The sequence below is a fragment of the Odocoileus virginianus genome, chromosome 2 (genome assembly GCF_023699985.2).
Source record: "Odocoileus virginianus isolate 20LAN1187 ecotype Illinois chromosome 2, Ovbor_1.2, whole genome shotgun sequence".
NCBI lineage: Eukaryota > Metazoa > Chordata > Mammalia > Artiodactyla > Cervidae > Odocoileus > Odocoileus virginianus.
Genome location: NC_069675.1, coordinates 94,071,821 through 94,083,854, shown reverse-complemented (window position 1 = coordinate 94,083,854; position 12,034 = coordinate 94,071,821). Strand labels below are relative to the sequence as shown.

The window sequence follows — 12,034 nt, the reverse complement described above, 5'->3', positions numbered from 1 at the left end:
TTTTGTGGGACTGTCCTCCAAAATACATCCTGAACCCCACCACTCTCCCCTTCTCTCTGCTAAAGACCTGGTCCAGGCCACCTGTGCCCACCGCAGCAGCCTCCGCACCTGTTTCCTGTCCCCCCCTTCCCAAGTCACACACTTGCTGGAAGCAGCTCAAGTTATTCCACTGCTTAAGAGCTTCTGATAATAATAAAAACAAACATAGTTCCCCAGCTTAATCTGAGGCCCCTGCCTACCTCTTCCATGCTGTGTCCACCTTGCTCACCAAACACCAGCCACAGTGCTTCCTTTCTGTTCTTCAAAGATACCAAATTTGTTACTGCCCCAGGGCCTTTGCATGCGATGTTCCCCCAGCTTAGAATGCTTCTCCCCAAATAGTCACATGACTTCTTGTCCCTCAGTTCTCATCTCAGATGCCATGGACTCCTAGACACCTTCTCTGACCTCCCTGTGGAAAGGGCCATTTTCCCTCCCAGCATTGACCATGGCCCCCCGTTCTCTTCTTCACGTCCATCTGCTGGACGCCTGAATGAATCAGCCTTAGTCTTCCTTTCTGTAAAAAGGAGACAAAGAAAAAGAATAGACCCAGAGCAGCCCCGACAGGGTCCTGGGCAGCTGCCTGGGCCACCTCCACTACAGAGATCACAACAGGGCCCTCTTGGGTGCCCGGAAGCCTGGAGCAGCCTCTGCTTCCTCTGATATATTTTCCACTTCCTCTCCATGGGGGGTTGACTCCCGGGAAACCTCAGGAGACAGAGTGGCTGTTACCATGCATACGGGTCTGGGGAGCCAGCCCAGGGTGGAGAGCAGGCCATGCTCCTACCCTGCCCCAGACCTGAGCCTGGACACCCTGTGTATCCTCCCGTGGGGCTGCAGTTACAGGCTATTGGATGGTGGAGGGCAGCGAGAGGGTCTAGGCCTCTGGGGGCAGAGTCCGAATCTCACTGGATCCCTCAGCAAGCTAACAGTTGCGAAGTCAGCTGTGGCCAGGCTGGCCTGCTGTGCTGTCTACTGGTACCTCTCTCTGCTGGATGGTGGACTCTGAGAGGGCAGCGGCTAGGTCTTCTGGCCCATGCAGGCCCCAAACCTAACTGAATATCGGTATCTCCCTTCCACGTGTCTGTAAAAGGGGGCTTTTACACCCTGAACTCGCTGGAGCCCCACACCCACGTCTCCGGAAGGCAGGGCAGCAGCTGTCAGTGGGCCCATTCCTCGGATGGGGAACATGGGGGCCCATACACCTGCATGTGCCTGTGCTCCGCGCTGAGCTGGGCTCTGAGAGGTAGTGCAGGCCCCAGGTTGGAGTCTGCCAGCTGCGGTCCTTCTTGGCCCTGTGACCTTGGATAGGGCCTCTAACCTCAGCGTCTCAGTTTCCTCCCCTGCAGGGTGGTCATCACAGTGCCCGCCTCACGGGGCTCTTGTGACCGGTCCCATATAGGCTGGCAGGGGGCACAGGGGAAGGGCCCGGCAGATGGTGGCTGAGGTCAGCTGCCCCCCGGTGCCCCCTGTCCAGAGCATGCAGCAGGCACAGAGCACACGTGAGCAGAGGGAAAGGCAGACCTACGGTTTGTACCCTGAAAAGGGCAGGATGTCCATGACTGTCATCTGAAGCATGAGGGCCTCGGGGGCTTTATTGCCTCCAGGGTCCTTCCACCCCCCTCGCTCTGACTGTCGGGCCGTAGGGACAGGGACCATCTCTGTGTCTCTTGTCTGTGTCTCTTCTGCTCTGGGCGGGGGGGTCACATGAGCAGGAGAGGGGTTCTCTGGACGCCCTTCCCTGGGAGACAGACGGCGTCCCCCCTCTGCTGAGCAGATGGATCCGGCCGCCCCCACAGTGGCTCTCCCGCGTCCCACAGATATATCGCTCCAGGCAGTATCCTTCTCTCTCACCCCTGAGGCTGACACTGGGCTTCCCAGGTCATTTGAGGGGCGAGGACGACCGTCCAGTCTAACTGCCCATGTTAGAGATGGGGAAACCGAGGCTGAGACAGGGCAGTGACAGCAGAACCTGGCTTGGGATCCAGGATGTCTCAGCCCGGAACTGTCCTCCCTGGGATGGGGGGAGGAGGAAACCCTCTCTGCCTGCCTCCCTCTCTCACACAGGTCGTCCTCTTCTATACCTATGAAGGTCATCGGAAGAAAGCTAGGGTTTCTGAAAGAGGTGAGGGAGGCAGATGACAGAGTGGGGAGGTCAGTGTCAATTCTCTTGCCTCCTCCCTCAGTCTGCCCAGCCCCACCACTCCGCCTCCAGTCCCCCGTGAGAGGGCCCGCCTCTCCTTCTCAGCCCCCGGAAAGCCCATCTCTGTCTCCCCTTCTTGGGGGAGAGCCTGGGGGGTGGTCACGACCCTGCCGGCCTCCCTAAACCAGGGCTCTTTGTCTTGGTGGTTGCCCCTGACTCCTTGCCACCTGGCCCTCCCAGCGCCTTGTGGGATCCGAGGCAGGAGGGGGATTAGGTCGTGCAAATGGCTCCCCCCACCCCTCCCCGCCAGCCTGCCTCCCTCCATGTCTTAGTCATCTCTGTCCTCCACCGCCTTCTCCCTCCATTCCAATCCCTCTGCCAGGCCAAGGGGAGGACGACACTGACAGGCGGCCCCCCCCACCCCGCAGGGGCGGCGGCAGGGCAAGGGGCCGGCGGCTCCGGGAAGGCTCAGAGGCGCTGGCTCCCCCCACCCCCTCTTCCTCATCCTGCAGTCGCGCCTCCCCCCTCTTCCGCGCTGCGCATGGATGGCGGCTGGAGCCGCAGAGGTGTGTGTGACGGAGGAGACTGTATCTGGTCCCCGATGCCCAAGGGGCCATGTCCTCTCCCAGGGGTGACGGGAGGGGTGTCCCCCCACCGCAGTCCAGGAATCCCTATGAGAGGAGGGGGAGCTGTCCATAGAGCCTGGGGGCACGGCCCCAGGGTGCTGCCCGCTTCAAGAGACCACCCCCAGAACCGAGGGGAGTCATGCAAGCCCCTCGGTGCCCATGGTGGGTATGGGGTGGGGGGGACAGCCCTTTGCCCGGGTCTGCTGTCTTCCTAAAGGATGGAGCAGAGGAGAGGGGTGTGAGCCCGCGGCCGCAGGCTTGACGTTTGCGGCCCAGTGAGGGTGAGGGGGGTGTGGGGCGCTGCGCCCCCGAGGGGCTGTCGTGGCGGGGGAGGGCCGCCTCCTCCTACTGGCTGGAGGTGGGGGCGGGGGGCCCGCGCCGTTCGCGGTGCAGCGCCAGGGGCTGCGAGGTCGCGGCGCCGTCGGGGCCGGGTCCCGAGACCCGGAGGACCCGGGCGCGGGGAGTCCGCGTTCCAGGGGCGCGCCGCTTCCTACCTGCCTACGAAATTCTCGAGCACCGAGCTCTTGCCGGCGCTCTGGCCGCCCACCACGGCGATCTGCGGCAGGTCGAGGTCCGCGTTCTGGCCGATGGCGGAGAAGGCATCCTGCAGCCGGTTGACCAGTGGGATGAGATCCTCCATGCCACGGTTGCCCATGGCTGCGGCTGGCCCAGCGGGCTGCGATCCGGCCGCCGCTTGGGCTCCCGGCTTCGGCTCCGCGGATGCAGCAGCGCGCTCAGACGCTTTTCTGCGCGGTGGATCCCCCCGCCCCTCGGGGATCGGAGCGCCGAGCTGCGCTAGGGTGCCGCTAGGGGGCGCCCGCAGCGCCGCGGATCGGCAGCCGTGCGCAGGCGCCGCCCGTGGCACTATGGGGACTGTAGTTTTCAACTTCTGCGGCTTTTGGGGGCGCTCGAGCCGTGTTTGGGGGAGGCACAGATGCTGCACCGCACGTTATCTTTCCTGGAAACGGGCAAGGTCTCCTAGGTACCAGGTACTCTTAGTACCAGACCCCTTGGAGAGTAGTCGTGGCTGACTCACTCCCTCTTACAAATGGGGAAACTGAGGCTCGGAGGCACGGGCCTCCTCCAAGGTCATAGTCTTCTGACCTTCAGTTCCACTCGGCTTCATTGCCTTCTACTTTAGGTTGTAGCACTAATTTATCTCCGGCATTTCCCTTCACGCCTTTGGGCTTCAATCTCCCTGTTTCTAGAAGGAAAAGATATAGAGCATTAATTCAACAAATATTTACTGAACAGGTTCTGTAAGTCATACCCTGTTTTGGGCGCTGGAGATATAGCAGTAAACAAGACAGAGCAGGTCTCTACCCTCATAGATCTTACAGTGAAGACAGACAGTAAATGAATAAACAGATTAAAAAAAAAGAATAAACAGATAAATGAAACAGTACAAGTGAATATAGTGTACACTAATAGTGATGTGGAAAACAAACATAGCATATGAAGAGTTCTCTTTAGCCTGGCAGGTTAGAAGGGTTCTCTGTGGAGGTGACAGTTGAGAAGAGACCTTAATAGTGAGAAGCAGCTAGCCAGGCCAAATGAACAGCAGGTACAAAGGCCCTGACACTTGGAAGGGCCTTCTTGGGACAGTTGGAACGTCTTGTCCTGGTAAGTGAAGTCTTCTTCCCAAACCATCAGGGTGGTGGTAAAACAGTAGGGCTCGAATCCAGAACTCTTGAAACCCTACCCTATTTATTTTTTTCACATGGAAAGACCATGGGTCCCCAAGCCAAGCTGTCCACCTCTGCATTTAAGGAACCTAACTGGGACTCCCCACAAGGAGGCTAAGAAAGAGAGAACAGAGAGAGAACCCTGGAGAACAGAGGAGCCTGGCGAGCTACAGTCCATGAGGTTGCAAAGAGTTGGACATGATTTAGAGACTGGACAGCAACAACAACACTGTTCTACTGGGGATCATTAGGTCACCGTCTGCGAACAGAGTGGGGGCCACTGCTGGGAGATCAGTAGTCTGTAAATTGGAGACTGTGGTTCATTCACTCATTGAATACATATTTATTAAACCAGAAACTTTGCTAGGCCTCAGAGATAAAGCAGGGAGCAAAATGGATGAAGCCTTTACCTTCATGTGGCTTGTAGTCTAGTAGAAAAAGAAGGACAGAGTACAAATGAGCCAATAAATATGACTGTCAGATAGTCATGAGTGCTTTGGAAGACAAGAAAGCTGGAGAAGTTGGAGGTGGGGACTGTGTTGCTGTTTTGCATACAGTGGTTGGAGGAGGATTCTGGTAAGGTAAAAATTTGAGCAGACCTGAAGGAAGTATGGGAGTAACCCATGTGGACATCTGGGGAACATCTGGGCAGAGAGGAATAAGTGGATCCCATTCCAAGAGCCTGACCTGGGTCTTAGATAAGCTGTGTGATCCAGGTCCCTCCATATCTTTGAGCCTCAGTGATCTAATCTGGGTCATGGGGATAATAGACTGGAATGCCCGTGAAGGGCATGGCCCCGGTCTGAGGCTCAGGCAACCCTTATTAAACCACTGCTTTGAGGATGCTGATGATCACAATCTTCCAGAGAACTGGATGTGGATGTGGAACTGCACATCTTGTGTGGCTGCTCCTAGCCAGCCTGTTGTTATGCTCTGAGAACCAGAGAGGGCAGAGATGAAGCCTGGATTGGTGCCATTCATTTGGTTAGAGGGTGCCAGTTACAGATGTCTGCCTAGAGGGGCGCCATCGTGGCTGGTTTGTTTTTCCTAATTACAGTAGAGAAATGTATTGTAAAAATCAGACTTTACACAGTATTTGAAAACTTCTGGTCATCCTTCCACCCAGAGATAACCACTATTTAGAGTTTATTCCCTGGCTTATCCCATGTATATTAATTTTGTTTTTTACAGAAATGGAATCATACTATAAATCCTGTCTTGCTGAATCACCCATGCCAGATGAGCAGCCTGGGTATCACCCTGAGTTGGTCGGAAATACACAATCTCATGCCTCACTCATGACCTGCTGGATCACAACCTGCATTTAACAAGAATCAAGAGCCCCGGACATTCCTGTGCACATCAGAGCTGGAGAAGCTCTAATATATATTATTATATACAACTTGTTTTTTAGCAACAGTAAGTCTTTTAGGTCTCTCAGTGTAAGAACAGAGTGGTCAAGTTCCTTGGTCGCAGCTGCATAGTTTCCCACTGTTTAGTAGTGCTTTGGTTTTGTTCTCTGGTTTGGTAAAAATGATTGTGCTGGGCTTGAAGAATGGATCAATACAATGCCATCTGGTGGTGTGTGTGTGGAGAAGGGTTGATGTTCTGGGCAGAGGAACCAGCATAAGCAAAGGTGGAATCAGAAAGGAAATGAACCTGATATCGACACTGGCCTCATTCCCGTGGGGCTTCCCGGGCAGCTCAGTGGTAAGGAAACCTCCTGCCAATGCAGAAGATGCAGGAGACAAAGGTTCGATCCCTGGGTCGGGAAGATCCCCTATAGGAGGAAATGACAACCCACTCCAGGATTCTTGCCTGGGAAATCCCATGGACAGAGGAATCTGGCAGAGCTACAGTCCATGGGGTCACAAGAGTCGGACACAACTGAGCGACTGAGCACACACACACACACACACACACACGCACGAGTCATTCCCACAGGGCTTGGTGAGGACCAAAGGAGGGATACTGAAGATGGTTCTCCCAGGTGCTGAGAAGCTGGGGGTCCCGAAAACCAATGAGTTAAATGAGAGTCTTAGAAATGGCTTAGACTCTCTACTTTGAGCACTAACGAGGGAGAATTCTCTGTGGAGACCTTGAAGCTGTAACCACCACCTGTTCTGGCAGATCAGCAGCAGAAACAGTCATTGGGCATTTCTCCCTGGGCCAGATTACTGTGCTGAGAAAGTCAATCCTCAGGAGTGGGGAGGAGTTCCTATTAGTTCTCCTTGACAGATGAAGCAACTGAGGTGCAAAGAGGGATGTGGCTGAAGGCACAAAGCCAGAAAATGATAGCATGAAGATGTGAATGAAGCTTGGTGAGACTCCGGGCTTCCATGTTTATATCCTATACTGCACCAGCTATTGTAATCTGCATACTTTTTTTTAATCTGCATACTTTTAATGCACATGAAATAAAACGCTAGCCCCTTCTGATAGGGTTTTTGTTGGGCATACAGCAGGTGCTCAATAAATGCTGATTGTGTTGAACTGCACAATGGCTTTATTATGCAGCACTTGAGCCAAGCCATTATATTTAGTCATGAAGTCTGCTCCGAGTCTGGCCCTGTGGATTCATTCATTCTTCAACAGTTTTTTTTTTAAATGTTTTCTTATGTGTTTGGCTGTGCCAGGTCTCAGTTGTGGCACATGGGGTCTTCAATCTCTGTTGCAGGTATGATCTTTTTTGTTTTAGTTGCTGCATTCAGGATCTTTAGTTGTGGCATGTGGGATCTAGTTCCCTGATCAGGGATCAAGCCTGGGCTCCTGAATTGGGAGCTTGGAGTCTTAGCCACTGACCACCAAGGAAGTCCCTCTTCAACAGGTATTGATCAGGTACTTCATGCCGGACCTCAAGCAAGACATAAGGGGATGAAGAGGTTAACAAGATGCAGGAGTTGAACCCTCCTAGAATGTGGATGATAGGGGAGAGAAAGACAAGAAAGTAGTCCAGGTGGATGAAGAAGCCAAGACACATAGCTGTGTTGGGCAAGGTCACTGCTGAAGCCAGCTGGGCCAGGCTGGGGGCCCACATAGTGCCCTTCTCTGTGTGACTGGGGGCTGGGCACCAAGATTTCCCAGGGGCTTTGGGGCACCAGTGGTCCAGGCATCTGTGCTTGCATTGCCCCATCTTACAATGAGGAGCTCCCCATAAGCCTGGAACAAGGCAGATACTCTTGTGTACTGAGGATCAAGGGCACAGTCTGTTGCTGGACTGCCCAGTGTTCAAATCCCACCCCAACCACTGTCTAACCCAGTGACCTTGGACAAGTCATTTCACCTACCTAGCCCTCAGTTTCTGCATCTGCAAAGAGAGGATAAGACTATTAACTACCTCATAGGATTATATGAGGCAGGTTCAGTGATGTAATAATTCAGAGAAAATATGAGAACAGTGCCTGAAATAGTGAATAATTAGAGCCACGATTAGTGTGATTATAATCATCATTACCATGGTACTGTCTGAAGAAACTTCAACCTCATGAATGTAGCAAAGGATGTCATCTCTCTTTTTTAAATTTTATTTTATTCATTTAGCAGTGCCAGGCCTTAGTTGTGGTATGAGAGATCTTTAGTTGCAGCATATAAACTCTGAGTTGCAGCATGTGGGATCTAGTTCCCCAAGAAGGGGTCGAACCTGGACTCCCTGCATTGGGAATGTGGAGTCTTAGCCACTTGGCCAACAGGGAAGTTCTGGGCAGTCACCTCTTGATGGGAAGGTTAAAGGATTGTAGACACACCAGGATTTGTCCAGGAGAGACAGAGCTAGGTCTAGAGGCATGGATTGGGGGCCAACTCTATCCCTGGATGGCTCAGCTTGTGAGAATCTCAGGCCCCAGTGAGCCCTAGATTGTCCAGTTATTCCCCATGTGGACAGAGAGATTTGAGGGTGTACCTGACAATCAAGAAAGGCCTCTTGGGCTTCCCTGGTGGCTCAGTGGTAAAGAATCAGCCTGCCAGGGCAGGAGACATGGGTTCGATCCTGCAAGATCCCACATGCTGCAGAGCGGCTAAGCCAGTGCGCTCAACAATTGAACCTGTGCTCTAGAGCCCAGGAGCCACAACTCCTGAAGCCCACGAACCCTGGGATGTGTGTTCTACAGCAAGAGAGGTCACTGCAATGACAAGCCCGAGTATCACAACTAGAGAGGAGCCCCCGCTTGCTGCAACTGCAGAAAAGCCTGCACAGAAACAAGGACTCAGAATAGCCGAAAATAAATAAATACACATTTGTAAAAGGAGTTAAAAAAAAAAAGAAAGGCCTCCTAAGAAGGTGATGCTTGAATGGAGCAGCAAAGACTGGACAGGAATCAGCCTGGTGATGAGTTCGAGGAGAGGGGAGATTGTGAGGGAGATTTGGTTCCTCTGGGGACAGAAGGTCGCCACTGTGGTGGAAGCTGGTAAGTAGGGGTGGGGGCTGGGCGAGCCTGTTACACACTAGGTCCTGTCCGGCAGAGATGGCCACACTCAGATCCCAGGTAGGGCGGGGTCCTGCCCCAGGTCACTCTGCAGGGCAGGAGCAGCAACAAGGGCCTGCCCACCCTGCCACTCCTTACCTCTGTTCTCTGTTCCCCTCAGCTCACTTAGTAGCAGGTAAACGCACAGGTGGATGACAGCTTCTTGCCTGGAGACTCCATGGACAGAGGAGCCTGGCAGGCTACAGTCCATGAGGTCACAAGAGTCAGACATGACTTAGCAACACCACCACCACCATAATAATCACAGGATATAATGTCATAATGAGAAGAGACAGATTCCTGGACAGGTGACATGGTGTCATCTGAGTATAAGTCTATTTCACGGTGAAGGTGCATCTCAATGTGGAGGCAAGAATGAGGCCTCCAGGTGATGCTACATCCTCAGACCTCATTTGGGATGCAGAGATGAGGCCTCTCTTCTCCCTCTGAACATACTTCATTGGGGGGCTTTGCTTGCAAGGGGTTGATTTAAAGGAATTAACATGAGGGACTCCCCTGGCAGTACAGTGATTAAGAATCGGTGCTTCCCTGGGAAGACCCAGAGGGATCGGGTGGAGAGGGAGGTGGGAGGGGGGACTGGGATGGGGAATACATGTAAATCCATGGCTAATTCATATCAATGTATAACAAAAACTACTGTAATGATGTAAAGTAATTAGCCTCCAACTAATAAAAATTAAAAAAAAAAAAAAAAAAGAATCGGTGCTTCCACTGGAGCGGGTCTGGGAACTTAGATCCCACATGCCCTGATGTTCAGTGAAAAAAAAAAGCAATTAACATGAGTCTAGCCCCAAACAATGTCCTCAGAGCATTCTCTGATCTCCAGGGAGGCAGCACAAGGTCATATACATTCCAAAAAATGTCCACATCTGTCTCATAAAAAAGTCATCCAAACGGATCATAGCAAATTATTTTTTTTAAAGGAAAGTGAATCTCCGCCCCCATGAACCCACTACACACATTTATTCTTTCCAAAAACTGGGATCATAATGTGCATGCAGTTTTGTAACCTGCTGAGTTCATGTCATACCATATCGTGTTTAAATATCCTTTGAAGACATAATTTCTGAAGGCTATGTGCTATTCCTTAAGAGGCAGACACTATGATTTATTTAGCTATTCTCTAAAGTTGATTATTTCCTGGACCACTATTATAGATGTTTCTATGCACCTGCTGGCTTTTAAAAAGACTTGTTTCTGATTATTTTCTTGGGCTAGATTCCTACAAGTGGGGTTACCAGGTCAAGGGGCAGAACACATTCAAGAATCTTGATAGATAATTTGCAGATTACTTTCCAGAAAGATGAACCAACACAAGAAGCCAGTGCTGGCATCCCTATTTTCACCAACATGAGCATTAGTTTCAGGTTTATATATATATTTTTCAACTGTGGTGTTGGAGAAGACCCCTGAGAGTCCCTTGGATGGCAAGGAGATCCAAACAGCCCATCCTAAAGGAAATCAGCCCTAAATATTCATTGGAAGGACTGATGCTGAAGCTGAAACTCCAATACTTTGGCTACCTGATGCGAAGAACTGACTCATTTGAAAAGACCCTGATGCTGGGAAAGATTGAAGGCAGGAGGAGAAGGGGACAACAGAGGATGAGATGGTTGGATGGCATCACCGACTCAATGGACATGAGTCTGAGTAAACTCTGGGGGTTGGTGATGGACAGGGAGGCCTGGCCATGCTGCAGTCCATGGGGTCCTAAAGAGTCAGACAGGACTGAGCAACTGAACTGAATTATATATATTTTTAATTTTGGCAATTTGCTAAGCTCACCCTGTGCGAGATGCCAGTGCAAAACATTATGTAATATCACACACACACACACACACACACACACACACACACACACACACACACACACACACACCCTGGGAGGAGGCACTCATTTTACAGAGGAAGAAACAGGCTTAGAGAGGACTCCCACGTCTGCCAGGGCCGCTTAGCCAGGAGGCAGAGGAGCCCCAATTCAATGCTGGCTAGCGCTGAGATCTGCTTGGTTGGAAAAACGGGGGATCTCGATCCGTGTCCGAATCTGGGCGGATGTGATGCCGTCACACACTTCGCTGTTGCTTCCTGCCCTTCAGGTATAAAAAACCAGGCTCTGCTTCAAAGCCCGCAGCGCCCAGCCGCCCTTCCACCCGTAGGCGGGACATCCCCTTAGTTCCACCCACGTCCAGTCCCGTTGGCGCCTAAATCCAGGCCGAGTTTAGGCACCTGTGCGGCCGCCCCAGGGGCTGTAGTAGCGCGGGTCCCTAGCTTTAGGGCAGCGGGTCTCCGCTGGGCCGACCTCTGGCCCTTGCGCCACCGCGTGAGCTGCGCGGCACAGTTGGCGCCGGATACAAAGCGAGCGCATTGCCCTGGGCTGTTAGAGCCGTGGTCGGCTTTGCGTTACGGAAAAGGGAAAAGGGATCGCTCTCGAGTAACCGCACACTGTTTGTGACCCAGTGTGGGGACCAGGAGCGAGGCACCGGGACACCGGACAAAGGCAAAATTAAAGGGTCCTTGAGAGCAGGACGATGAGCGCCGTTTTTTTAAATCTTTGAACTCTGTCCCCCTCCCCGGCTCCGCCGCCAAACCCGAGAAAATACAAAAAAACACTTTCAAACCGAGCCTCCACCCCCACCCCTCCCCGGCCCACCACCTCTTCTGGGGCAAATTCTTGTGCCGGGGGCGTCCCCTCGCTGGGTCTCGGTCCCCGAATGTACAGCGGGTGGCTCCTCACCCCCTCCCACCCCCAGCCCCACGCGGGGCCCCCGGGATCGCGGGACAGTGGGGTCCTCGGGGAAGTCGGTTGGGGACGGTCCTCCTCAAAGCCCCCCGCCAAGTCCCTGCCAGACGACAGACCCCGTTCTGGGCGACAGACGGACCTGGGGTTCAGAGCCGCCCCTTCCTGATGCGGAGGATGCGGAGCGGAGGGTCTGCTAGGTGCCCGGAGCCCGCTCGCAGCCGGGAACCACTCCCGCCGCCGGCCGCGTGGCTGGGTGAGCAGTCTCCCTCACCCCCCATCCCCATACCGCCACCCACCACCCAGCACCGCCGTCCCCGCAG

General features: G+C 53.3%; 1 protein-coding gene and 1 long non-coding RNA gene across 20 annotated transcripts in view; both read right to left on the bottom strand.

Moving 5' to 3' along the window:
- DNM1 (dynamin 1) overlaps positions 1-3,601 on the bottom strand; it is a 44,344-nt gene extending 40,743 nt beyond the window's left edge. For 11 of the 19 annotated variants that reach the window (XR_002310136.2, XR_011482999.1, XR_011482998.1 and 8 more), the window contains exon 1: positions 3,303-3,599. Coding sequence is in view for 16 of the 19 variants with exons in the window: in XM_070453648.1 (XP_070309749.1) it covers positions 3,303-3,463 (161 nt within the window). In the remaining 3 variants the exon portion in view is untranslated. Of the gene's footprint in view, positions 1-3,302 lie in introns of all 19 variants that reach the window. The other 8 variants (XM_020874765.2, XM_070453725.1, XM_070453731.1 and 5 more) reach the window with 3 other exon arrangements.
- A 7,110-nt stretch (positions 3,602-10,711) lies between these two features.
- Positions 10,712-12,004, bottom strand: LOC139030615 (uncharacterized). The gene is made up of 2 exons (XR_011483007.1): positions 11,854-12,004; positions 10,712-11,064 (listed from the first exon to the last, which is right to left on the bottom strand). It is a non-coding gene; the product is annotated as an uncharacterized lncRNA (long non-coding RNA).
- Between the last annotated feature and the right edge of the window lie 30 nt (positions 12,005-12,034).